At 44.4% G+C, this 27,462-nt stretch overlaps 1 protein-coding gene across 2 annotated transcripts; it reads right to left on the reverse strand.

Moving 5' to 3' along the window:
- Positions 1–18,953: 18,953 nt before the first annotated feature.
- Positions 18,954–24,225, reverse strand: LOC127345186 (uncharacterized). 2 transcript variants are annotated; one of them, XM_051371624.2, is made up of 9 exons: positions 23,582–24,225; positions 22,520–22,656; positions 22,184–22,281; positions 21,722–22,071; positions 20,900–21,307; positions 20,639–20,799; positions 20,466–20,539; positions 20,213–20,357; positions 18,954–20,123 (listed from the first exon to the last, which is right to left on the reverse strand). In XM_051371624.2, the coding sequence occupies exons 1-9, from the start codon at positions 24,015–24,017 to the stop codon at positions 19,896–19,898; spliced, it is 2,037 nt and encodes a 678-aa protein (XP_051227584.1). In that variant the 5' UTR covers positions 24,018–24,225; the 3' UTR covers positions 18,954–19,895. The 2 variants fall into 2 exon arrangements, with proteins under 2 accessions (XP_051227584.1, XP_051227583.1); XM_051371623.2 differs by having other exon boundaries at positions 23,558–24,225.
- Positions 24,226–27,462: the final 3,237 nt, after the last annotated feature.

Here is a 27,462-nt window from a genome sequence, read left to right on the forward strand (position 1 = left end):
TTTGATCTCCCCTCCATCATCAATATTATTAGTGTATCTTATTCTATCCATATCCATCTTTTCAAGGAGACTAACAAAATTAGTTGGAGAACCAAGCATATTAAATTTAGCAAACACCTTTCTAGCTTCTCTTGCTAGACCACCAAATTCTCTAAGAAGGGTTTCTAATACAAAATCTTTCTTTTCTCCTTCTTCCATATCGCCAAGTGTGAAGAACATGTGTTGGATTATAGGATTAAGATTAACAAATTTAGTTTCCAACAGGCGAACTAAATGCACAGCAGCAATTTCATAAGTAGGCGCAAGGTCTACCAAGTGTCTATCTTCAAAATTTTCAATTGTACTAACATGATTGAAAAATTCTTCTATATTATTTCTCCCAACTATAGACCCACGTCCTACCGGTATGTTTTTTGTGGTAAAATTAAAAGGAAACATGATGAATAAAGTAAAGTAAATGCAAGTAACTAATTTTTTTGTGTTTTTGATATAGCAAACAAGATAGCAAGTAAAGTAAAACTAGCAACTAATTTTTTTGTATTTTGATTTAGTGCAGCAAACAAAGTAGTAAATAAAACTAAGCAAGACAAAAACAAAGTAAAGAGATTGAGAAGTGGAGACTCCCCTTGCAGCGTGTCTTGATCTCCCCGGCAACGGCGCCAGAAAAAGAGCTTGATGGCGTGTATTTCACACGTTCGTTGGGCAACCCCAAGAGGAAGGTATGATGCGCACAGCAGCAAGTTTTCCCTCAGAAAGAAACCAAGGTTTATCGAACCAGGAGGAGCCAAGAAGCACGTTGAAGGTTGATGGCGGCGGGATGTAGTGCGGCGCAACACCAGGGATTCCGGCGCCAACGTGGAACCTGCACAACACAACCAAAGTACTTTGCCCCAACGAAACAGTGAGGTTGTCAATCTCACCGGCTTGCTGTAACAAAGAGTTAACCGTATTGTGTGGAAGATGATTGTTTGCAGAAAACAGTAGAACAAGTATTGCAGTAGATTGTATTTCAGTAAAGAGAATTGGACCGGGGTCCATAGTTCACTAGAGGTGTCTCTCCCATAAGACGAACAGCATGTTGGGTGAACAAATTACAGTTAGGCAATTGACAAATAAAGAGAGCATGACCATGCACATACATATCATGATGAGTATAGTGAGATTTAATTGGGCATTACGACAAAATACATAGACCGTCATCCAACTGCATCTATGCCTAAAAAGTCCACCTTCAAAGTTATCATCCGAACCCCTTCCGGTATTAAGTTGATAACAACAGACAATTGCATTAAGTATGGACCGTAATGTAACTAGTGACTACATCCTTGAACATAGCACTAATTTTTTATCCCTAGTGGAAACAGAAAAACACAACATTAGAAATTTCTGTCACATCGTCCCGGTGTCAATGCAGCATGAACCCACTATCGAGCATAAGTACTCCCTCTTGGAGTTACAAGCATCTACTTGGCCAGAGCATCTACTAGTAACGGAGAGCATGCAAGATCATAAACAACACATAGATATAACTTTGATAATCAACATAACAAGTATTCTCTATTCATCGGATCCCAACAAACGCAACATATAGAATTACAGATAGACGATCTTGATCATGTTAGGCAGCTCACAAGATCCGACAATGATAGCACAATGGGGAGAAGACAACCATCTAGCTACTGCTATGGACCCATAGTCCAGGGGTAGACTACTCACACATCACTCCGGAGGCGACCATGGCGGCGTAGAGTCCTCCGGGAGATGATTCCCCTCTCCGGCAGGTGCCGGAGGCGATCTCTGGATCCCCCGAGATGGGATCGGCAGCGGCGTCTCCGGGACGGTTTTCCGTATCGTGGCTCTCGGTCCTGGGGGTGTCGTCACGGAGACTTTTTATAGGCGGAAGGGCAGGTCAAGAGGCGGCACGGGGCCCCACACCACAGGCCGGCGCGGCCAAGGGGGGCCGCGCCGCCCTATGGTTTGGCTCCCTGTGGCCCCTCTTCGTCTCTCCTTCGGACTTCCGGAAGCTTCGTGAGAAAATAGGCCCCCGGGCTTTGATTTCGTCCAATTCCGAGAATATTTCCTTACTAGGATTTCTGAAACCAAAAACAGCAGAAAACAAAGAATCGGCACTTCGGCATCTTGTTAATAGGTTAGTTCCAGAAAATGCACGAATATGACATAAAGTGTGCATAAAACATGTAGATAACATCAATAATGTGGCATGGAACATAAGAAATTATCGATACGTCGGAGACGTATTAGGCGGCGGCAATGGTGTGTGGGGTGGATGGGGGAAAGTGAGGAAGAAGAACCCCCAAGGGGTAACCTCCTCCCACTTAACCAGTCGCACGGCCGGTTTGGCGCCTGGTCAACCGGGCCTGGCGCCATCTGGCCCGGCGCGGAGGCCGGTCCAACCGAGCCAGAGACCGGCCAGGGACATTCTGCCCAGTTTTGTCTTGTTTTGCCTCGTTTTGCCCCTATTCTTTGTGTAAATGTGTATGTATGCTCAGATGATGACATGTACATATAGATAGATAGATGATGATGAGATGAGCATAGACATGGGGTTGGAAACACAAAGTTCTCTAGGCATACCCATTGGAGTGAAAATCCAAACAAGATATAAATAGCGACAATGGGCATGATTCGAAGTATATCAAGAACCATAAAACATTTTGAAATAGTTTTTGCAATAAGATCATTTAGCCTTATATAGTCAAATCAAGTTGTAACTGAGGCTCAATGAGGGGCGGGGGATTACTCCCCCTATGTGAAAGTGCAAATTTCATGAGACCTCGAAGAGACATGCTTGGGTCCATATAATGACATTGTGTCTATTTATGTTGCACACATAGGTATGCATCATACCAAGACATGGTAAGATGACTATCCCCATATGTGTTGTGCCTCTAAGCTAGATAGTTAGATAAATGCAAGAATATAGTGCAAGAAGTTATTCAATCTAAGTTTTTAGGATCAAGAATACCAAGTTCTTCTCTCAAGTTAACAAACCGGGCTTCATCCAAAGGCTTAGTGAAAATATCCACCAATTGGTAGGTTGTCCCCACATGAGTGAGATCAATATCCTTATTGGCAACATGGTCACGTAGGAAGTGAGGGCGAATGTCAATATGTTTGGTGCGACAATGTTGAACCGGGTTATTGTCGATCTTAATTGCACTTTCATTGTCACAAAGAAGAGGCACCGTACCAAGAGACACACCATAGTCTTTCAAGGTTTGCTTCATCCATAACAATTGAGTGCAACAAGATGCTGCGGATATGTATTCGGCTTCGGCGGTGGATAAAGTGGTGGAGTTTTGTTTCTTGGATGACCAACTCACCAATGACCGGCCAATAAATTGGCAAGCCCCGGAGGTAGACTTCCGGTCAACCTTATCACCGGCCCAATCGGAATCCGAATAGCCAATGAGTTCAAAGGTTGACCCCTTTGGATACCATAGCCCGAGAGTAGGAGTGAGAACAAGGTATCTTAGAATCCGTTTGACCGCCATTAAATGGCTCTCCTTAGGAGCGGATTGAAAACGAGCACACATCCCTACACTTAGCATGATATCCGACCTAGAGGCACAAAGGTAGAGCAAGGATCCTATCATGGAGCGGTATACCTTTATATCCACATCCTTCTCACCGTCACATGAGCCAAGTTGCCCCTTTACGGGCATGGGTGTCTTCATTGGGCTTGCATTGGTCATGTTGAATTTCTTGAGAATGTCCTTCACATACTTTTCTTGAGAGATGAAGGTGCCTTTTGCAAGTTGCCTCACTTGGAAGCCTAGGAAAAACTTCAACTCTCCCATCATGGACATCTCAAATTTCCTAGTCGTCAATATCTCAAAAGCTTTGTTATGATTGGGGTTAGTTCCACCAAATATAATATCATCAACATATATTTGACATATAAATAAGCCACCCCCTTTAACCCGTTTGGTGAAAAGGGTGGAATCGACCGTACCCATGCAAAACCCATCATGTAGTAAGAAATCCCTAAGGAACTCATACCAAGCACGTGGAGCTTGCTTGAGATCGTAGAGTGCCTTATGGAGTAAATACACGTGGTTGGGTCGGCTTGGGTCTTCGAAACCCGGGGGTTGAGCTACATATGCAGTTTCTTTTAGAGGACCATTCAAAAATGCACTTTTCACATCCATTTGATATAGTTTGAAATTGTGGAAAGATGCAAATGCAAGCAAAAGACGAATAGCTTCAAGACGGGCTACCGGCGCAAAGGTATCCTCAAAATCCATACCTTCTATTTGGGCAAACCCTTGCGCCACTAACCTTGCTTTATTTCTAATGACAATGCCATTCTCATCTTGCTTGTTCTTGAATACCCATTTGGTCCCAATAACATTGATGCGATGATCCTTGGGTCTCTCAACTAGAGACCATACTTCATTACGAGTGAAACACTCCAATTCTTCTTGCATGGCAATAACCCAATCCGGATCAACCAAGGCTTCATGTACCTTGAGTGGCTCAAAGCTAGACACAAAAGCATGATGTTGACAATAAGTGATAAGTAATGCATGGTGTCTACGAGTTACCACTCCTCTTGAGATGCTTCCAAGGACTTGATCTACTTTCATGTCACTTGCCCTTGTAGCCGCCTTGATCTTCCGAATGATTCCTTCATGATCAATGAATTCATCTCTTGCTAGTACTTGATCATGAGGGACAACTTGAGCTTGAACATGAGTTGAGGATGTTTCTTGATCATCATCATGGTCTTGCTCAGTGGGTTGAGGGCTTTCTTCTTGTTCTTCGGAAAGTGACTCATCTTGAGTAGAGGATAAATCTTGAGTTGCACTTGATGGCTCAACTTGAGTTGGGCTAGGCTCAACTTGAGGTGAGCTTGATACTTCTATTCCATCATCTTGATCATCATTATGAACTTCCATGGGCCGGATGTGTCCAATGCCCATATGCTTGATGGCACTAGATGGATCATCATCATTACCTGCAACACATGGAACAACTTGCTCCACTTGGGAGCCATTATCCTCCAAGAACACCACGTCACAATATACTTCAATAGTCCCAGTGGACCGGTTGTAGTATCTATAGGCGTGAGAGTTCTCCGCATATCCAACAAATATGCCCTCTATGGTTCTAGTTTCAAATTTACCGAGCTTCCCTTTGTTGTTCTTAACAAGACATTTGCATCCAAAGACACGAATGTACATGACATTAGGCTTGTTACCTGTGAGAAGCTTGTATGGAGTTTTTTTATGGAGGGGGCGGAGGAAGAGCCGGTTGGAGTAGTGGACGGCTGTAGAGATGGCTTCTCCCCAAAAGTTGTGGGGTGAGTTGAATTCACTCAACATGGTTCTTGCCATCTCAATGATAGTCCGGTTCTTCCTTTCAACAACACCATTTTGTTGAGGGGTGTATGGCGCCGAAAACTCATGCTTGATGCCCTCATCATCAACGAACTCTTGCATGGTGTAGTTCTTGAACTCGGTGCCATTGTCGGTCCTAATCGCCTTGATCTCGGATTCATACGTACGTTGAGCTTTCTTGGCTAAGGTGATGAACTCTCTATGGGTCTCATCCTTAGACTTAAGGAGAAAGACCCAAGAGTATCTTGAGTAATCATCAACAATGACAAGTCCGTACTTGCTCCCACCAAGAGTATCATAATGTGATGGCCCAAAGAGATCCAAATGAAGGAGCTCCAAAGGCCTAGATGTGGTGACGATACTCTTGATAGGATGTTTCTTCTTGAGTTGTTTTCCGGCTACACATGCACTGCATACACGATCTTTCTCAAAAGAAATGCCGGTTAGTCCAACAATGTGCTCACCCTTTAGGAGTTGTTTAATATTTCTCATGTTGACATGACCAAGGCGGCGATGCCACAACCAACCTTCGTCATGTTTGGCCGCCATTAGACATGTGGAGAGAGATGGGCTCTCTTTCAAGAGGTCAACCACGTAAAGGTTGTTCTCCACATATCCAACAAGGACCAATTTGAGATTGTCACTCCTAAAGACTTTCACATAATACTTAGTAAAATATGAATTGTAACCGGCATCGGCGAGATGATATATAGAAAGTAAGTTATAGCCAAGGGATTCAACAAGCATGACCGTATCAAGGCACAAGTCCTTAGAGATTGCCACCTTGCCATACCCAAGTACCTTTCCCTTTGAGTTGTCACCAAAGGTGATGCTTGACTTCTTGTTGATATCCTCAATGAATTGACCAAGCACACCTCTTCCTCCGGTCATATGATTGGTGCATCCACTATCAAACACCCATTTTGGACCACCGGAGGAATACCCCTACAAAATCAAGTAGAGGAGTTAGGAACCCATCGATTAATGGGTTCCTTTGCAATGGCAACAATATCTTTTGGTACCCAAATTGAGTACTCTCTATAAGCATAGCCATTACGAGGGCCAACATAGTTAGCATAAACATCACCATAATAATCAATAAATAAAGCATAGTGATTGTTTGGCCCCGTGCGGTCACCACTAGTGGCTTTGCCCTTTGGGGCTTTGCCATCATTAGTGACCTTCTTGTTCTTTTCTTGAGCGGGCTTCTCCTTCTTGTAGTTGTTCTTCTTGCAGGGCTTGGGAACATACCCAAGTCCATGCTTTTGATTGTTTGACCTTTGCTTACTCAAGAGGTCATCCAATCCCATCTTATTCTTGGTCGTGGTGAACTTGGCAAGTTCCTTCTTCAACCTAACATTTTCCTCAAGAATAGTTGCTTGCTCACAAGCCGATTCATTAGGATGATAGTTGAGACCATATTTGGTTACCAAAGATTCAAGATATGTATTGGTCTCAACATGCAAAGATAGTTCCTCTTGTAAACGAACATGTTCCATAACAAGCTTAGCATGCTCACTAGTGAAAGAGGTGGAGGAACTAGCAACATCTTTATCAATAATGGGATCATTCATTGATTCAAGAGCCTTCGTGTAGGTTTCTTGGAGAAGATCATGGTTCTCTTCAAGTTTCTTGAGCTCATCCTTAACAAGCTTGTTAGCTCTTTCAAGGTGGTCAAGATCCCTAGTGAGAGAAGCATGAACAACTTTAAGCTCCTCCTTTGAGGCATTAAGTTCTTGGGTCAATGATTGAGCCCTTTCAATAGTTTCATGATCCTTAACTTTATCTATTTCATAAGTTTCAATTTGTTGCTTAAGACCTTGAGATATGCACCTTTCGGTTTTTAGCTCTTGTCTTAGGAGATTGAATCTCCTTTCCTTATCATTCAAATGATATTCTAATTCCTCAATGGACTCATCCTTTCTTTGAGGGGGTCCATCAAGAAATCAAATTTGACAAGAGCTTCACCACGAAGGGTGCATCTAACATTGTAAAGTTCCTTAAGCACAGTTAATTCTTCTTGATTTTCAGCTTCATCATCAAGAACACTAGATAAAGAAGGTGGGGGTTCCATTACCTTGGTTTCTCTTGCCATAAGACAAGAGCCAACGATTGTAGATGAGGGAGAGTCATCGGAGTCATCATCTTGAGTTGTTCTTGCCATGAAGGAAGAACCAACATCATTCTCCGTGGAGTAATCCTTGGAGTAGTCATATGTGAAGAGTGACCCGGGCTTAGAGAAAGCCAAGCCGGCCACTCCGGCCTCCTTCTCCTCATCTTCCTCTTCTTCATCGGACAAGTGCTCGGCCCCAACAAAGGCTCTTCCCTTGTTCTTCTTGTATCGATCGTTGATTGGGTTTGGCTTCGATCTTGGCTTGACCCCTTTGATGAACTTTGACTTGTCTACCCTTTTCTCATAAGGGCACTCATTTGCAAAGTGGCTATCTTCATCACAGTTGTAGCAAGTTCTCTTCTTCTTCTCGGCATCATATGCCAAGAATCTAGATTTCATTTCTCTAACCGAAAGGTTAGAGTCATCTAGACCCACGAATAGTTTTTCCATCTCACTCTTAAGGCGGTGAAGCCCTTAATAAGAGTCCAGGCTCTGATACCAATTGAAAGATCAGAGATGGTAAACCTAGAGGGGGGGGGGGGTGAATAGGTTTCTACAGATTTTAATTCTTTCTTTGCAATATTAGGCTTTGCGGAATATAAAGATGAGCCTAATGCAAACTAGGTGAAACAACCTATATGAGGATACAAGCAACTCAAGCACGAAGGCTCTCACAGGCAGTTATATCACAAGTAAGGAGTTCAGTTAGAGATAACCGATAGCACGCGGAGACGAGGATGTATTCCCGTGTTCCCTTCCTTTGCAAGAAGGTACGTCACGTTTGGAGGAGTGGAGGTCCCACAAAGGATTCCCCGCGCCACGAAGGCTCACCCTATTCTCCGGAGCCTATCCCACGAAGGAATAGCTCACTCACTTGTGGTAGACTTTGAGGTAGCCTCCAAACCTTCACAATCTTATCAGGAGCAAACCCACAGCCCTGATGCTTCCGGACCACTCTTGCCCACCTAGGGTTTCCAAGGAACCCTAGAGAGCAAGCTTCTTGATGAATACAAGGGGGAATGAGATTTGGCTTGGTAGAACAGTAGATCGGGTCCTCCTCTATCGTTTCCCCGGAGGGATTTGAGTTTGGGTGGAGGAGGAGAGAGATCTGAGGCTTTTGGTGTTTCTAACAATGGAGTATGAGAGAGAGAGCTCAAGAACAGTTTCTAGTGTAGTGCCTAACTATTCAGAGGTAGGAGAAGAGCTATTTATAGTGTCACTTGAAATATGGCCGTTGCTCAGTTGACACATCAGCTTTCTCCCGAGGATCCCGGTCAACCGGACCACAGACCGTACAGCTCGGCGCAGGGGCCGGTCGGACCGGACTAGGGACCGGACCCGCCGGTCCAAACCGGGCGGCAGACCGGACCATGACCGGACCCTCGAAATGTCGCGCAGTACTCCCTCCGGTTGCAGTCAGCGCAGAGCTCGGTTGGCGCCGGGGCGCCCGGTCGGGCGCCCGGTCGGGAGCCCGGTCGGACCGGGCCAGGGACCGGACCCGCCGGTCCAAACCGGACGGCAGACCTGACCTTGACTGGGGACATCTTTGTGTCTTCCAGTACGTCGCCCGGTTGGCGTCAGCGCAGGAGCCGGTTGGCGCCGGAGCGCCCGGCCCAGCGCCCGGTCGACCGGGCGGCAGACCGGAGGCTGCCGACGCACGGGCCGGTCCAACCGGGCCTATGACCGGCTGCCTGCTGGAGAACCCCTTTTGATTGTTGTCGAAGTGGGGGGTCTCCTTTAGCCTTCTTGTTCCTTGATACACCATTTATGCCTCTTTGGCTAATACCTGAGATTATCCTTACAAACATGTATTAGGCCAAATACTCTAGCACGGTGTCATTGTAACCAAAATAATGGATAAGGGTAAAATACCCTTACATCTTGGTACCATGTCATTTATTTGGATTTGCCAAATGAAGTGATATCATTTTTTTTTTGTCAAATCAAATGAAATGATGGATGCCAAACGAGCCTTTAAATTGTTCTGCCAAAAAAGTATCTTACAATTGGATCGGTAAAGTTGCGATACTTACGATCAATTGAATTTAACTATGTTTTATTGAATGTGTGACAGAGAATTTCAGTACCTAAAAATAATTAGCCCATCACAAGACCATGGTTGTTGTATGATCCTTCGATCACACACTTTTGGGCACCATAACAGGATCTGGCATCATACAAGACAGACAGTTCTCATATGAGAACGTTTTGCATGTATTACATCTCTTAGAAAATACTAATAATTATGAAAAGGAAAATTTGTTAATACCAATATCCACGTCCTCTCGTGGATGTAAAATATCGTACAAATGTGCAATGCTTAAATTTACTTTTCCTAGAGAATCGATGTTTACTATAGTCAATGACACTTTTATATATACCTTATAATAATATGTAAACATGAAAAATAATAATAGGATTGTTTGAACATGTGACATATTTAAGAACTTTTAATTATTTATCATCGCATTCACCATTTCGCATCTCTCTCTAGGAGTTGACAGAGTTGTGTTATTTTATAAGGTGTGCATCAAATATATCTCACTTTAAAATATTAAAATATTAATAGTTTTGATGCGGAGTATATCATTTTTTGTTTTGATTTTTCTAGTCTACAAATATCCCTAGTACATTGTGGATGGATAATTTTATATTTAACACTAACAATGTCAAATTTTCGTATAAAAACACATCTTACAATTTTTTAAAATTAGTTTTCTTGCACGTTCGTGTATACTGTATTATCTGTTCACATGCTCCTGGATTTTGTTCGTGTGTCTTGCTCTCGCAAATGTGTTTAAATTATCATATGAGGGCATTTCGTTTTGCAATTATGATATGTAATAGTAAACACTAATGTGCACAATATATTTTTTAGTTTTAGTAGGTTTTCATGTTTAATATGGTGTACATTTATAACAAATGTACAGCATAATGGTGGTTATTGTTTAATATATATTGTTGACGTACATACGGTTTCCTTTTTATATTTGCACACCAAAAATTTGTCGTTTTGTTTAATGAAATATATTGATACACATTTTAAACATCATTTTCACTTGCTTGTCCATCATTTTCCTTAGTTGTCACCTTTGTTTTTATCTCAAATAAATTATGTGTCTATGACATGCATATAGCACTTCATTCAAAGAAGCACTTCTAAAAAATTATATGAGTTGATATTTTTAAGTCTAGTATGCATACATTATACCTCTAATTTCTGGCATATGCACATACTCACGATGTACAGTTTGTTCAGATTAACATTTATCTAAAGTCATGTGTTGATGTCATCACTATTTTGCATTTTATTCAGATATCGGTTATATCACCGTTGAAAATTTAACATATGATCTGATATCCTAAGTAAACTTTAATTATTTAGAAACCAAATGGGAAATTTTATTAGTTGATTAAGTTATGACATTATTATTTTGTGTTGACAATCATATTTATACACTTTATTTCCGTATGTCTTGTAAAAAATCTCTCCATTGTCTCACCTAGATATTCCGCGGGATTTTACAGCGATGTCATCATTTTTTGTGTACCTTCCAAAAGAACCATAATTGTACAACTACAAAGATCTTAAAAATCTGACAAGCGTCATCCAACTAACGAGTTGTCCAGGTTCAATGAACGATTGTTCAACTTTCTTAATGTTCTTTGTGTTAATCTTGACAAACGAACATTACTCATTTCCCTTTTCAAAAAAAAAAAAACGAACATTACTCATTGGTCGACACGCACACATTGTATATCCTTTAATGTGTACCTTATTTCGACATTTTCTTATATATGTGCTACAATTTCTCAAAACAAAACTGAAATTTTAAGAGCGTCTCTAGTATATACCATAAACATATGAATCGTACTACTATAAGCTATTTATAATAAAATATAAACGTATTTATATTACGAAACATACCGTCGTGGAACGGATCCGGTAGACTCAAAATGTAAAATGAAATATTCATTATTCTCGGCACCATTGTTTCTTTTCAAACACACACCTCTATAGTGGTAGACCTTGATGAAAGGTGCCGTCCAAGTTCAATGAACTATAAACGTACAAAACAAAACCAATCATACCTCCATTGATTGATTGCAATAATATCCAAACGGGAGACACCTTTTTATCTGGTGTCCTGCTACCCCAGTGGTGCGTAGTGGGCAGTGTCACTCCTCATTCAGCCACTATACAGTCTGTACTTTAGCTTACGATATGAAGTTTACATCCATCCTTGTAATGAGAAAGGCCCTCTGGGCATGTACAATCGAAAATATGGTGGAGAATATGGGTACCAGCGCACTTGATTTCAAAAAAATTGAAAAACGTTATTTAGATATTTCAAAAAAAGTTGAAATAATTACCACGCGTACATCTCATCTCTATACTTATCTGGGAAAATTTTCAGAAAAAAATACGGCCGTACGTGACTCATACAAAAAAAGGGAAAATGAAGTTTTGTTATACTGTGAATAGTATATGTATAATCATTATACTATGAATAGTATAGTTTGTTATTTTTGTGTAGGCTTCATACTTTCATATTTCATGTTGAAACTTGACATGCACATACCTACATATGTACTCCACACACATGATTCATGCCGATTTTTGTTGAATCAATTTTAGTATTTTTTCATTTTATTGCTAAAATCGGTGCTGGCGCACCCAGGAGCCAAAAATTCGCGTCCCATGTACAATGCCTTTTCTTACGATTGCCACATCGGATTTTTACTTAGTTGGAGAAGAGAATGAAGAAAGAGAAAGTTGTCTTTTCTTAGTTAGGAGATGATCTTTTATGAAATAAGAGAAGTTTATTTTCCCCGTTGTACGACTTGTCTTCCTTTAACCATATAATTTCCTACTAAAAATAATTAAATTTTATTTATTGCAAGGGATGATAATAGAAGATAATGTGTTGCATTATATTTATCGTCCTCTATAAATGATGTGAATTACTAAGAGAAAACGTGTGTTCCCTACCGTTATACATGCTATAATTATCACCAGCTCTTTTTCGTTTGCGGTATAACCATGAAACTAGCCCCGAACCCAACCCACATTGGCAATTACCTGAAGGGTGAAGCTCTTCCCCCAGGAAGCTCGTCGACCAGCCAGCCAGCAACAGAAGACAAAAAAGAATTGTGATGATAGGATCGTTAGCATTATGAAGAATTAATTATCATTGGTATACATCGATTCATTTATTATTTATTTATTTATCAGCGATGAATCGTCTGGTGCTCCACGGCTCCTCTCTCTCCCCAATCTGGTGGCCTCGCTGGCCAGAGTTGGTGGGGGAGGGGAGGCCGGTCTTCCCATGTATATTACTGTAGGTGCAGTAGTAGTTTTCGGCCTATGTGCTGGTTTGGCGTTATGCCGATGGGGGCTTGGGAGCTGCTTCTGGCGGAGGTTGAGGAAGGGTGGTTTCTTGCTGAGCTCTGGAGGTCGGAGCCAAACGCGAGGAACGTCGCTTCCTTTGCACCCCCTTCAATAACGCTTGGTGGCGGAGCTACAAATGGTGGAGATCTACAGAGTTCATGGATCCCACCTTGCAGTCATGGTGGTAGGCAGGTGGGGGAAGAGAGCTCTGTTGATCCTCGAGCTGGAGCTTCGCGGGAAGTCGGTGATGGGTTCGTTGCATAGAAACAAAAAAATTCTACCGCAAAGACGAATAAAACCAAGATCTAATCTATGGAAAAGCCAAGATCTAATCTATGAGATCGGTGCAACGAGATGTATGTAAGACTAACCTTTGAAATTTCCAAAGCCTACGAGATCAGATCTCGTTGTTGATGTAGTCGATCGTCCCGGTGTTGCAATCCAGCAGCACTTCCGTGCTCGGTCGCGCGTATGGTGTCGATGAAGCCCGTCCTCTCCCCGTTCCAGCGGGCAGCAGAGGTGTGGTAGATCTCCACCGAATCCCAGCAGCACGACGGTGTGGTGGTGGTGGTGGAGAAGAAATACTGCAGGGCTTCGCCTAAGCCTGAGCAGCGTATGTAGGAGGAAGAGAGGGGGGCGGCTACGATTGGATGAAGGGGGGCTTTGGCCGGCCACCCCCTCCCCTCTTTATATAGGTGGAGGGGTCGGCCTAGGGTTTCCCCTAGGGCCCACCCTCCCCTTGGCCGGCGCATGAAGGGGGGGGGGGGGAAACCCCCAAGTGTTCCTCTTTATCTCTAAATTAAACCTTTTAATTTTTAGAGATAGATTCTATCTCTAGATTTAAACAATTTAAACTAGAGATAGATCTTATCTCCAAGGGGGCCCGGCCTGGGCCCACATGTCATAGTGGGCAGGACCCACCATGCCATGTGGCGCCTACATGGTCCCTCCCGGGGTGGTGGGCCCACTGGTGACCCTTCTAGAACATTCTAGAAGCTCCGGTCAAAACACCGGAACTTTCCCGAACCCCGGAAAATGACTTCCCATATATGAATCTTATTCTCCGGACCATTCCGGACCTCCTCGTGATGTCCTGGATCCCATCCGAGACTCCGAACAAAAACTTCGGACTCCATCTCATATTCCGAATCTACTTATGCGACATCGAACCTTAAGCGCGTCACCCTACGGTTCGTGAACTATGCAGACATGGTCGAGACTCCTCTCCGAGCAATACCAATAGCGGGATCTGGAGATCCATAATGGCTCCCACATATTCAATGATAACTTAGTGATAGATTGAACCAATTACATACGATGCCGATTCCCTTTGTCACGCGATATTTTACTTGTCTGAGGTTCGATCATCGGTATCTCCATACCTTGTTCAACCTCGATACCAACAAGTACTCTTTACTCGTACCGTGGTATGTCATCTCTTGTGATCCAATCACATGCTTGCAAGCTAATCAGACGACATTCCACCGAGAGGGCCCAGAGTATATCTATCCGTCATCAGGATGGACAAATCCCACTATTGATCCATATGCCTCAACTCACACTTTCCAAATACTTAATCCCATCTTTATAACCACCCATTTACGCAATGGCGTTTGATGTAATCAAATTACCCTTCCGGTGTAAGTGATTTACATGATCTCATGGTCGAAGGACTTAGGCAACTATGTATCGAAAGCTTATAGCAAATTGAACTTAATGACTTGATCTTATGCTACACTTATTTGGGTGTGTGTCCATTATATCATTCAACTAATGACATAACCTTGTTATTAATAACATCCAATGTTCATTATCACGAAACCATGATCATCCATTAATCAACAAGCTAGTTATACAAGAGGCTTACTAGGGACTCCTTGTTGTTTACATAACACACATGTATCAATGTTTCGGTTAATACAATTATAGCATGGTATGCAAACATTTATCATAAACACAAAGATATTATAATAACCACTTTATTATTGCCTCTTGGGCATATCTCCAACAGTTGGTGCGCGTATGCCTGCACACGCATCGAAAGCTGCTCATGGTGGAGTTCGTCAGCGCTGGATGCGTGGCGCCGGTGCTACTCTTGGTGAAAGGAACCACTCCACGCTGGGAAGCGGAGTTCTTCCACGGCTTTTCTTCCTCCTGGTGAGGATCTTCATCGATCGGTTCGGGATTCATCATTGACGCTGTCCCTAGTGGCATGTTCCCTGGTGACGGCAGCGGCACCCGGACTTGGAGGTCTCCCAGATGCGGCGGAGAGGACCAGGGACTGGATTGCTTTTTCTCTCAGAGTTTTGGGGTCTTGCTTGTAATTTTCAAGCCCTGTGTTGGCTTTTTCTTTTTCTGTAGGAGGCTCGATGTAATCTTTTACCGTCCGCTTGAGTAATATGAGCTTCCAGGACCTTCGAGGCCTATCCAGTTAAAAAAAAAATAGCAGTTGACAAGCAAATTGCGTGGCATCCATGCATGTTCATGTGCATCGTTGGAGAGTCCATCAAACAAAGGAAGTCTTAGAGCATCTCCAGTCGCGTCGCCTAAACCGTCCCCAAAGAGTGTCGGATCGAGCGTTTGGGGGACATGTTTTGTTTGTGCCGCGTTTGGGGGACGTCGCTCCCCAGCCGCGTCCCCCAAACGCCGCCCCCAATCAGAAATTCAAATAGTTTGCATTCAAAGGAGATCGTTCCCGCCGAATCATCGCGATCAGAGTGGCGGTGATCAAAGTACTGGGAGCGCGATCATATTACAGACCGGTGGTGAATGCTAAATTAGAAGAAGGGGTTGGCCGACGGCGACGTATCCTGAGTCGACGTAGGGCCGTCGATCACGATCACCTCGTCGCGATCTGCCCGGTGTTGTGCAGCTCCGTCTGCTCCGTCGCCGACGCAGAGGCAGAGGCCGACGCAGGTGTAGTAGTAGAAGACGCGTCTGCCGGCTCTTGCTCCGCGGTTGCTGCCTGGGCCGCCGCGTCGGCCGCAGCCTCGGCCGCCGCCATTTTGGCTTCGATGTCGTCGAGGATCTGGCCTTTGAAGAAGTTGTGCGCAGCCCGTGTCCGGGGAGACATTCCCTCTGTCGACGCTCTCAGCAGGGACATGTCGTCCCTGCGTTTCTTGAGCTCCAACTTCTCCTCTTGCCTCTTGAGCAGCTCCGCCCACCTTTCGTCGGCCTTTTTGTCGCGAGAGAGAAAGGTCGAGGAGACGTCGGCGAGGCATTTCGTGATCGACGCATGCGTCTTCTCAAACGACGCAACGTCGGCCAAGGTGGCCTTGGCAGCCTTGTTGCCAGTAGGACGGCCTACCGACGTTGCCAGCGGCGTGTCCAAATCAATGGCGTCCTTCCCCTTGGACAACGACATGTGCGTCAACTGCCATTTGTGGTTCGTTTTGAGTTTGCTATAGCAATGCGTCAGCGTGAAAGACTTGTGACCTTCCGAGTTCTTCCGGTAAATATCCATGGCCCCGTCAAACTAACCAAAGGAAGCGGAATCATTTCATCGAACACAATGTAGGCCCTACAGATTATGTAAGAAAGAGTCGTACCAGTTGGGAGACGTCGGCGCCGCTGTCGCCTCTGGTCACTAACTCGTGATGGTACCCATGGAAGGAGTTCACCAACGCCTAGATGATGGCCCATCGCGTCGACATTGCCTTTTGGCTCCTCTTCATTGTCACTTTGTTGTAGTCGTTGTTGATGAGATTGCGCTCATCGAACTCGGCCTTGATCCTCGCCCAATACTTCCCGTATTTTTGGTTGGCGCCGATGATGGAGTCATGGCTCACCTGCGCCCACGACTCGCACAGACATAGATCCTCCAAAACCGTCCACTTGGGGCCTCGTGTGCCCGACGCCTTCTTCTTCTTCTTCCTAGTCCTCACGCTGTCCGCGTCTACCTCCACGAGATCATCATCACCGGCACCCTCTTCGTCCTCTTTATCGCTGCCCTCTTCGTCATCGTCCTCGTCGTCGTCCTCCACCCCCTCCTCTTCCTCCTCCTCCTCGTCCTCACCCCGTCCTCCTCTTTCTCAGCACCGGCGCCGTCGAATTCGAGCGGCCCCTGCGGCCAGTGAACGGGGCGCCGTCCGGACCGGGTCCTGGCTCGCGCTGAGACGATTGCTCGTACGCCGGGGAATAGAGGTTGTTGGGGTTGAAGCCGCCATGCGGCAGCGCATCCTGGTAGTGGGGCGACAAGTTAGGCGTCACACACCCGGGAGTGGCGGAGGGGCCGTCGTTGTAGAAGGCGGATGTCGACGGAGAAATCACTTCCGAAACGTACACCGGCAAGGACGTACTCCATGGGCTCGCGTTGGTGGCGACGATACACCCGGCCATTATGTGCTGGTGCTGGCGCGCCGCCAGAGCCTTCTTCTCCTGCTCCGCCGCCCTCCGTCCTTTTCGCTCCGCTGTCGCCATCTTCCGGGGCAGACAATCTTGCTGCCATTGATCATCGGTCCATCCTTCCGGCTTCTTCTTCGGAGCCGGCGCCTTCCGCGGCTTCGCGAAAAGCGCTTTCGCCCCTTTCGTCCCATTGCCCGACGGCTTCTTGGCCGCTTTCTTGGACATCCTTTTGGGGGCTATCGGCGGCGCCATGGAATGGGCGCGGCGGGTGGACGGCGGGAGGGAGAAACAAATCGCCGGGATAGGAGAAATGAATCGGCGGCGGGATATGTGTTGGGAGGCAAGAAATGCGCGGCGAGATTGGCGCGATGTGGCGGGAGGGGCGGGATTTGGCGGGAGTGGCAGACGAATTTTCCCTGTGCCGCTGACGCGTCGGGCCCGCGTCGCTTCGCCTCGCTTTTCATTGTGTCCGGCGTGCCCGGTACGTCCCCTGTGGGACGGGGACGGGCTCAGGGCGCCGGACACCGTATCGGACCGCGCCGGACAAAAATCGGCTTTGGGGGATGCGGCTGAAACCGTTTTTTTATCCGGCGTGCCCCAAATCGGTTTAGGAACGCTTTGAGGGACGCGACTGGAGATGCTCTTAGACTGCGAAGTGCTACTAAAAGTGTAGTTTTGTAGCCATGCGCTTCATGAAATTTTCTTGAATATCTTTTTAAAACCTTATTGATACAAGACGTCATAAAAATATTAAAATCTTTGCATGACAAATTGACAAGCAAGTTCCATTGTAAATGCAAATGGCGAGGGGGGGGGGGGGGGGGGGGGGGGCTACCATTGTACTCCCTCAGTCCTATAAAATTTGTCAGAGATTTATCAAAATTTAAATATATGTAAATATATCTAAATTTTAATAAATCATAAACAACATTCATGGGACGGAGGTGAGTACTTCTATTTAGTGGTATTCAGATTATCATCGCTGGCTTGCACTAACGTGATCACCAAGAAGCAAAACTAGTTGGATTACCCTGGACTAAGCCTAGCTTTCTCCTCTCTCTAAATAATCTTTGAAGACCTGAAGATGACATATTTTCATTAATTTGTAGCTGACGTGAACGCAAGCTCCTCATCTTAGATTCTTAATCCCCTGTTTCTGCGGCCACCGATCATCGGCTGCCCACAAGACAAAAATGGAGCTACGATGTCGTCCGCCGCACCGCACATTTTGCTTCTTTGACCTGTCCGAATTCGCTTTGCGTAAAGGTTTTTTCTACGCGCGAGCGTCACGGTGAAGAGAGAATGGACGACGTGATCTATACGTGCGAACCTTGTACACTGGAGGAAAGGAACCCTCGTGTAGTCCGATCAATCCATGTCATATAGCAAAGCTTCCATTATCTAGCCATAGGAGATGTCATCGGCAGGGAGCGTGTGTGGCTGTTCTGCTCTTCGGATTCCTCGGCTGCAAAGCTGCCTATTAACCATTTAACTAAACTAAACTCAGCTTCAGCTTCACACATATAAGTCATTATCCGAGAGAAGCTTTACAGCAACCTGCTAATTAACTCACATCACCTGCGTATTTGATGCCGTTTGATCATAGAAAACATTAACCTGGGTCTTTGTTTTTTCAGTAGTGGCAAAGGCACCTTTTACAGTACACACCAAGATACATACACCTTCTTTGTTTTGCAAAACAAAAATATTGTCGAAAAAATAAAGTCTGGCAGGATGTAAGGGTACAGTTTCCCAGCAGAGCACACAGGTCCCTTTTGTCCTAAATGCACTCACAGAATATTACTGCTTTGCAGGTTCTCAGGTAAAAGTGATATGCATTGCTTCATTTTCTAGAATTGCCTCCTGGGAATAGGCATTTAGTCACATGGCATCTTATTCTTCCCAAACCCAGATCATGGGAACAGTTTGGCCTCCGGCCTAATGATGGTTCAGAAGTTCCAGACTTCTCTCTCAACGGAGCGATTGGTTCCCTTGCCAACTCGCAGGCCTGGAAAAGGATGGCTGATAGTAGCCCACATGTCTATTCATTGCTTTTGAGCATGATGATTTCATATTTATTTAATCAGAATTTTTTCCAAAACCAATGGACCGGGATCAATACAGCATAGTAGTACTATTCAATACCTTATCATATCCAACATGAATTTTCTGCTGTCTGTCCATATCCTTTTCTGAACTGGTGGCCATCACTTTCGCTTGAAAGGGCAACTTGATGGAGACAGTAGACGAAAACAGCGGCCTAAATTGCAGCGCTAGCTTCATTTTCGGTGGAGTCTGTAGATGTTGCAATAGATTTCTTCCGCGAGCCTAGCTGACAGAACTCTTCAATTCAAAGGTCACTGTCGCATTGCACTCTGCAGACGGAACTCTTCAGCAGACACAGTTTATGGTAAACGTATAAACTAGAGAAGCTGAACACAACTGGGAAAATACCCTGAGAAGTCGACACATTTCATTTTTACAAAAGTAAGCACCAAGTACTAAGAAGGGAACTAGTAATTCCCCTAAATACACCTCCTTATATGTGTGGAAGAACAAAACAAAAGAAGAACTGAACAAGATAGCAAGAAGTGTTGCAGGTTTCACCGGAGAGAACTGGAGATGTCCCTTTTCTACACCAAGGTAGCGATCTCAGGACACTTGATTTCCTCAGGATATTACTTCACTTTGTAAAATGTGGAATGAACTGTCGGGACAAGTCCCTGATATGCTCATTCTCAGTCTCGATAAGACGAACAACCTCTCCCATTGAAGGCCTCTGTTCCGGGTTTGTCCGCACACAAAGATACGCTGCTCTGGCTAGATGATATAGCCCATATGTGTCGTATGTATCTGCAATGCGCTCATCGATGAGGTCGTGCAGTGCCAGACTCTCAACCAAAGGCTCTGCCTGAAACATCATAGAGGGGCAAGAAAATCAACAGTGCAAGTCTATTGTAAGCAAGTATGGAAAAAAGAAGAATGCACTGAAAGTAATACCCATTGTAATATGTGTGCACACTGTCCTTCACTTTCCTCGAGCACCTTGCGACCAGATATCAGCTGGAAAAGAACGATTCCAAATGCATAAACATCTGTTCTGACAGAAACTATGCCATATTCAGCATACTCCGGTGCCAAGTACCTGAGGGACATGACAAAAAAATCCTGGCATTTTCAGATATACAGGAGCAAAAGGGTATCATAAAATGGAAGAGTGAATTAACAGTGCAACGATTAGAGTTGTCCTGACCCTGATTGCCCCAGAATCCTCGTGTGGATAGAATTATTGACAGCCTTCCATTTTGCAAGACCAAAGTCGCCAAGCTGTCGAAGATAGGACATAAAAATCAAAACAGAGCACACAGGGCATTTGCATTTTCCAATGCACCAGTAAGAAGTGAGGTCTAGTGCCTTCCAGCTTACCATAGGAACAAAGTCATGTGTCAAAAGTACGTTGCTTGGGCGCAAATCCCGATGTATTATCGGACCGGCGCGACACTCTTCATGCAGAAAGCGCAGCCCTTTTGCTATACCAAGGGCAATAGCATGCCTCTTGTGCCACTCAAGTAAGCCCGCCTCCTGGTCTATTTCACCACATGAAAAGAGAAACGAGCAAGTCAATAATAAGTTTGTTACCATCTTCATATTACAAATTAATTGTATGCATACCAACTAAGCACATACCAAACAAATGCCACTCCAGAGATTTGTTGCATATATACTCATACACCAAGATGTTGTAGCTTTCTTTGCAGCAATACCCAAGTAGCATGACAATGTTTCGGTGCCGGGCAAAGCTGAGCACTTGCACTTCAGAGAAGAACTCGGTATACCCCTGTGAGCTAGCTTCTTTACGCAATTTAGCTGCAATGACCTGGCCATCCTTGAGCTGTCCTTTATATACATGCCCAAATCCGCCCTCGCCCACCAACTTCTCCCTTGAGAAGTCAGATGTTGCAGATTGAATCTCTGAGAAGGGATATTTCATGGATTCCTTGATGTAAAGCACTGATCTTAGCCCGCAACCAGCACATAGAACTGGTCTTTCCGATGAATCATTGTTGGCGATCATATTATCTTCAATAAATTTTCCTGATCACAGGAGCATGCATATTATGACTATTTATTAAATTGCACATGGCCTGTGTAACATAAATTTTGGAAGTTAAGCTACATATAATGTGCCAACATTGATAATATATGTAACCAAGCTCCTGGATTCTGCATGAGTGAGCTACCAGAAAAATAGGTTCTATATTTTAAGCACTACTATGTCAGAAATTAGAGGAGGGGAGAAGAATGTGCATGAGGAACTACATGGTTTTTAGCTTGTGACATCAACCACCATACTTATGTGTGTTACCACTATGGTACAACATGAGCTCTCCCTACTAGGGAAGACATAGTTTGGTATCTTCCTTTTTATTGTTTGTTCAATATCCGGTTTAAACATTTCAACAAGTAACTTAAAGTTATGATTTGGTTTATTGAAGAAACATATCATACCATTAGTCTCATCAATCATCGTGATTGACGCGATGCTCATTGACGGTGTGAAGTCTTGCATGCTGCTACCAACCACACTGGGGGTGTAGTGCATCTCATGATTGCTTAGAGAGGCAAAGTAACTTACAGGTGATGACTTGATCGACACACGAACCTTGTCAGTATCTAGCGTCTTGGAGCTCAGATCTAGTGACACTACTAAATGTTCTAGGTCATTCGCTTGACCCATGCTTTTGCTTGAAAGATTTGTTCTAATTGACTTCATTGTCTGCACTGATAGGTTATCCTGAAATGCTGCAACCTTGCAGGCTATGTGTTTTTCTAGGTGCTTGAAATCTCGTCTGAAGTGCCTATAAAGTCATCATAAACTGATGCAAGTTTAAGTACTGAACCAACAGGTGCTTCATTAGGCTCCATAAGGTTATTATGCCAACAATGATTAAATAATAAATGACCACATACCTATCCAGTACAACCCAAGCAGCTTTACTTGAATTGACTTCATGGATAATGACAACCTTTGCTGGTGATCCAGGAGATACTTTAAGGGTTACACTTATCTGAAGTAGAACAAAACGAGCATCAGAGTGTAGCCAATATTTTCAAGAATGTTACAAATCTAACTGGTAAAACAGCATCTTACCCTGACAGAGAATAAGCTTATGGGATAGGTATCAAAACAAATAGCTATATGGCAATGCAGGAACCCCCTACCCTCTTTCGAGGTGCTACTCAAAATGAAAAAGCTACTGCTTTTCTAAAAAAAAATCAGTGAGAAATAGATATAGGTAATATTACCCCGACTTTGCGGAGCTCCTCCACATCCTGAAGGAGCTTGGTTCTGTAGTCTTCAGCTTTCTTCTCAACCTGATCTTTAAGGTACCGTGCGTTCGTCCCGGCAAAAGAATCATTAGATGCTTTGGTTTGGTATCCCACTGCTCACAAAAAGGAAATACAGAAGCATTAATTCGAAATACGAGTCATGATATACACCGTATAAAGTCAACATTAACTCAAAATTTCTGTAAAACACCAACAGATAGCAGGAAGACTAGATTAAACAAATGGGCAGACATCGCATTACTGGACTATCTCATGATGACTAGGATTATATGCTTCATAGCTGCGGCCATATGAAATGTATTACAAATTTGACTCCAGCAGTTTGTTACTAAGCATGAGACATTTAATCTTGCTATTCTATTTATTTTCCTTGACATTACATCATTTATGAAACTCAGCAACGACGTCCTTCTACCATGGTGGTGATTCTCAATGTGATAATACTCCATCCAGGGACACCTATAAGCAGCACTACTCACTGATGGTGAACCAATGAACAATCACCAACAGGACTGAAAGCGAGTGGCACAAATATATGCAAGAATCTGTCGGCAAGTATCAATGCACCCTAAGCCCCTAACATTTCTAGAGTAAGAGGATTCAGATAAAAAAAATGATGTACCTAACTACTACAAGGATCATTTACTGAATGTGGATGACAGAAATCAAGAATCAACTTCCAGTATGACACATTCACACTTGAAATCTAATCCCTTTGTTCGAAATTAATTGAATTTTCTAGCGTAGTCTTAGGTCAAATTTCTTTAAGTTTGAGCAAGTCTATATAAAAAAACATCAACGTGTACAGTACTAAATTAGTTTCATTAGATTAACCGTAAAATTAATATATTTTTGTAGCACCTATGTATAAGCATGTAAGCGATATTGAATTATGTGAGGTGCAAGTAGATCACATTTTGGGAAGTTTTAAACAAGAGTGGGTTAAGTTGAGCAAAAGGGCTAGAGATCGTAACCCGCACGGGAAAGAGAGACCTAAAGGGGGAGCTTGGCCCTCACTCGGATTGGTGATAGCGTGGAGCACGCCGAGTACGACGAGGGAGTCGCCGCCGCGAAGAATGTCGCCCCGGGCGACCAGCGCTCTGAGCGCCATCCTGACCTCGACCTCCCGGTGGTCGCGGGTCGCGTCAAGCGCCACCACCACGAGCTGCGGCGGCGGCAGAAGCGGCGACAGGGCGACCGGCATCGCGCCCGGGTTGCCCCCCTCCGACATGGCGAGGAGCGCCGCGGTTTGGTAGTCCCCCGGGCTGAGGGCCGAGTACATCGAGATGGGCGTGCTGACGGGGGTGCTGGTGGCGCTGCTCCTGCTCCGCTCGTCCCGGCGCCGGCGGCGAGCGTCCCTCTTGCTGCCATTGTGACCGCCGACCAGCGAGGGTATTAGTACCTCGAGACGGCTGCGCGCCACCGCGAATATTCGCGAGAACACAGAGTACATCCAGTGTTGAGGCTGCCGGCGCGGGGGGGATCTCAAAGGCACCGGGGGCGAATATATGGCATCTCGGAGGAGCGCCCGAGGCGGCAGCGGCGGCGAACCGCAGCAGTTTGCAGTTGTCGCGTCGCTGGCGGACGGTATCGCCGGCGGACGACGCGAGGGAAATTTCGCAGGAAATTGGGGCGCTCGCGTATAAGTTGTAACGAACTGGTCATTTCATATAAGTTGCCCCCTTTCACTTGATAACCTTTGGCTGAAATTTCCAATACTTTTATGATTTCTATATAAGCATCATCTGGTCCTTCTTGAAGGCTCCGATTATGAATGGTTAAACCAAGGTTGCAAGGTACTCTCCCTCCAAATGCCTTTTAGTATTCAAATTTAACTTGATTTGCTCTGCCCGGTGAAACGTCAAAAAAAAAATTTAAATATTCAGGCGAGAGCTTTCGCTCTCCCCGGTGAAACGTCAAAAAAAAAAAATTTAACTTGATCTCAGATACATTGATATACTACTCCATTTTGAGATGACTTAACCCCTATTTGTCATTTCTATACCTCTCTCGTAGGCCATTGCCAAAGACGTTTATTAATATTTGCTACCTAATCTGAATCTAGAATGTACGTTTTTCTTAATATTTCACTACTATAAAATACGGCTTTTCTACACGTACCTCTCCTCTCGATGCACATATGCTAATGATATTTATATTTAGATGCCCTCCTTTACAAAAAACAATGCGTTCATGCCTCTGTATATACAATATTGAGTGAGAAAAATATACAAATAATTGAAAAATAGCATTGCCAACTTGGTTTTTGATCGACATCCTCAATTTGTGTGCTACACTCTAAAAAGGAAATTTGTTTTCGATAGGCGCTAATATTGTAATAAACACACAATTTCCGAAGAAAAAGTGGCATAAGAAAGAGACAATGTGATCTCACTAGGAACATCATAATTAAATTGTAAATTATAGCCGAATGTATGGCCTTCTGTTTTTTTTAAGAAAAATGTTATAATATGAATGTATTTAATAAGTGTGTAGCTTCGCACCCGAGGCTCACTAATGAAGCCTCAAAGGTCTCATATTTTGAAAAGGTACTTATATTGATTTTTATGATTGGTCTAAGATGATAAAGTATGCATTTAAACCGCTACTGTTGTACGAAAACACAACTTAATCAGTGATTACTCTCTTGCAATGAACTTCAGAACGAGCTGAATCAAGCGACAAAAACTAAATCTGCTTCCGTCCTCCTATATACGTCCGAACTCAAGATCTCGACCACCTTCTGGTCTCCTTTTGTAATCCTGCCAAAAAAATAATAAAGATATTTTGGTGGCAAAACATATAAGATTTTAGCAAAAAGTATGTAATTTTGTAAAATCTTGAAAAACAAACACACATAGATATTGAGTTGAAACGAACCCATGTATTCTTTTTCTCAAAGTAATACAATCATCTGCGATGTTTTCGAAAATGAGAGGTATTTTTTATTTTCCGAAGCTTAAACTAATTTTCCTAAGTTGTTAGGTAAATTTTAGAACTTGGTCTAGGTACGATGTCAAACTGTTTGATGTAAATTAGACCTATGTTCTAAACTCCCTTCACCAATTACAAAGTGGTTTATGAATGACATTGCATGGCTCCTTTGATTTATTGGAAACGCGGACCGTAGAAATAGGAAACCTACCGTATTGAGATGCCACATCTAGTTGAATCTTACGACATACTATTAAATGACGTCTAACCTAATGATCCTATGAAGCAAGTGGCTTTCCAAAGCAAATTGTGATAGGATTTCAATCCTACAAATCTTTTGGAAATCCTATAAATCAAAAGAACTCTTAATAGGAGTCATGACTGAGTTGTGAAAATCGGATCTGAGAATCTATGACCTCCCTAGATTTGTGTGTCCAAAATCCAGCTCCCCACGCTTATGACTTCATGTTCTTCTTTGCCTTTTCCTTCTCCACCACAGTCCACAACCCTTTTCATCCACATCTGATCTGTTGTAGCTACGACGACGCCCATTGGCAGCAACCTCAGTTACACGGGTACATAGCTAGATTCAGGCTGCGATGGCGTTGATTCCGGCCCGGCACTCTTACTCCTCGCCCAGCCAAACATAATTTATATTGGTGAGCATTGTTTGTCGATTGTTACTATAATTTTACAGCAGACACAAGTGTACTACTACCAGTCTGTACCGTAATATCTGACTGATTTCTAGTTAATTAATTGTGCAATCTACATACTAGGTGATTTAGCCAGTCATGGCAAAACTGAAACAAGGGCCGAGCTTGGTGGTGCGTCGCTGGCACTGGCAGCGGGGGATGCGGCAGGGAGGAGGCTGTGGGGCAGTGGGAGTGAGCAACTGAGCATCGACTGAGAAGATGGCGCTGGGCTGCTTTGGCTTGATCCCGGCACCCGATAAGCCTCGCCGTACGCGTGGTGTTTTTAAAGCCTGCTGGCCAGGCCAGGTGCCGCGCGCTCAGGCCGAGGTTTCTGGGTTACGGGAGGAGGACGGAGTTTACACAGCAGATGTCACCTCGTTGGAGCGCACGATGCAGCATATGCATATCGATCGGCAAGTGCGACGCCGGTCAGCCGGTGGTTGAAACGAGGCTGCGCGCGGCCTAGAGGAGAAACCGATGAAGGGTGGTGCCGCGAACCAGCGAAGGGCTGGGCTGGTTTCGTCGTCGCCTGTGTCTGGGCCTGTTCCTTCCTGTGTCCGGGCCTGGCTCCACAATCTAGAGCCAAGATACGGAACAGGCCCGCATGCACCAACGAACAGCCTTCGTCAGCCCTCTCTCCATTGGCATTTTTTATTTGAATTTGACGCCCGATGAGTCGGTTAGGGCATCTCCAACCGGCTGACCCAAACGGACGCGCTGGGCCGTCCGTTTTGGACCGTTTGGGTGGCCGAGCGGACGCGCGGACAGAGCCCCGCGTCCGCGCGTCCGTTTGGGTCGCGCCCTGCGCCCAACGCGGTAGGTTTGGGTCGCGGCCCCGTACAGTACGTTTTCTTGTAAATCCACTATAAAAACACAAAATAAATTGTAGAAAATATGTAAAATAGTTCAAATGCTCAAAATTTATTACACATTACATTGTCCACGTAATAAAGGATAAAGTATTATTCAAAAAAAATGAAAAAACGATACAAATGATCTAGGCTTCCGGATTTCCTTCATCATTGTTGTTTGCATCATTGTTTCCTACATGCTGCCAGACGTGCTCGATCAAATCTGCCTGCAGCTGGTTGTGTACAGCTAGATCTCGAATTTCATGGTGTGCATGAAGAATTTCCTGGAATGATGCCGGGCCACCTTGAGGAGTAACCAACTCTCCCTGGCCCTCCCAGTCATTATCATAGAGTGAATCATCCCGCTCTACCTCAACAATCATGTTATGCATGATTACACATGCGGTCATAACCTCCC

This window comes from Lolium perenne, chromosome 3 (assembly GCF_019359855.2).
Source record: "Lolium perenne isolate Kyuss_39 chromosome 3, Kyuss_2.0, whole genome shotgun sequence".
Classification (NCBI taxonomy): Eukaryota; Viridiplantae; Streptophyta; class Magnoliopsida; order Poales; family Poaceae; genus Lolium; species Lolium perenne.

Bases quoted from the DNA above. Each gene is read 5' to 3' on its own strand.
- LOC127345186 (XM_051371623.2), bottom strand. From the start codon at position 24,017: ATGTACTCTGTGTTCTCGCGAATATTCGCGGTGGCGCGCAGCCGTCTC. The intron at 22,072-22,183 runs GTATGTGGTCAT...ATGACTTTATAG, and splicing joins GCTTGGGTTGTACTGGATAG to GCACTTCAGACGAGATTTCA. The intron at 20,540-20,638 runs GTAAGCTGGAAG...TATCTTCGACAG, and splicing joins CACATGACTTTGTTCCTATG to CTTGGCGACTTTGGTCTTGC.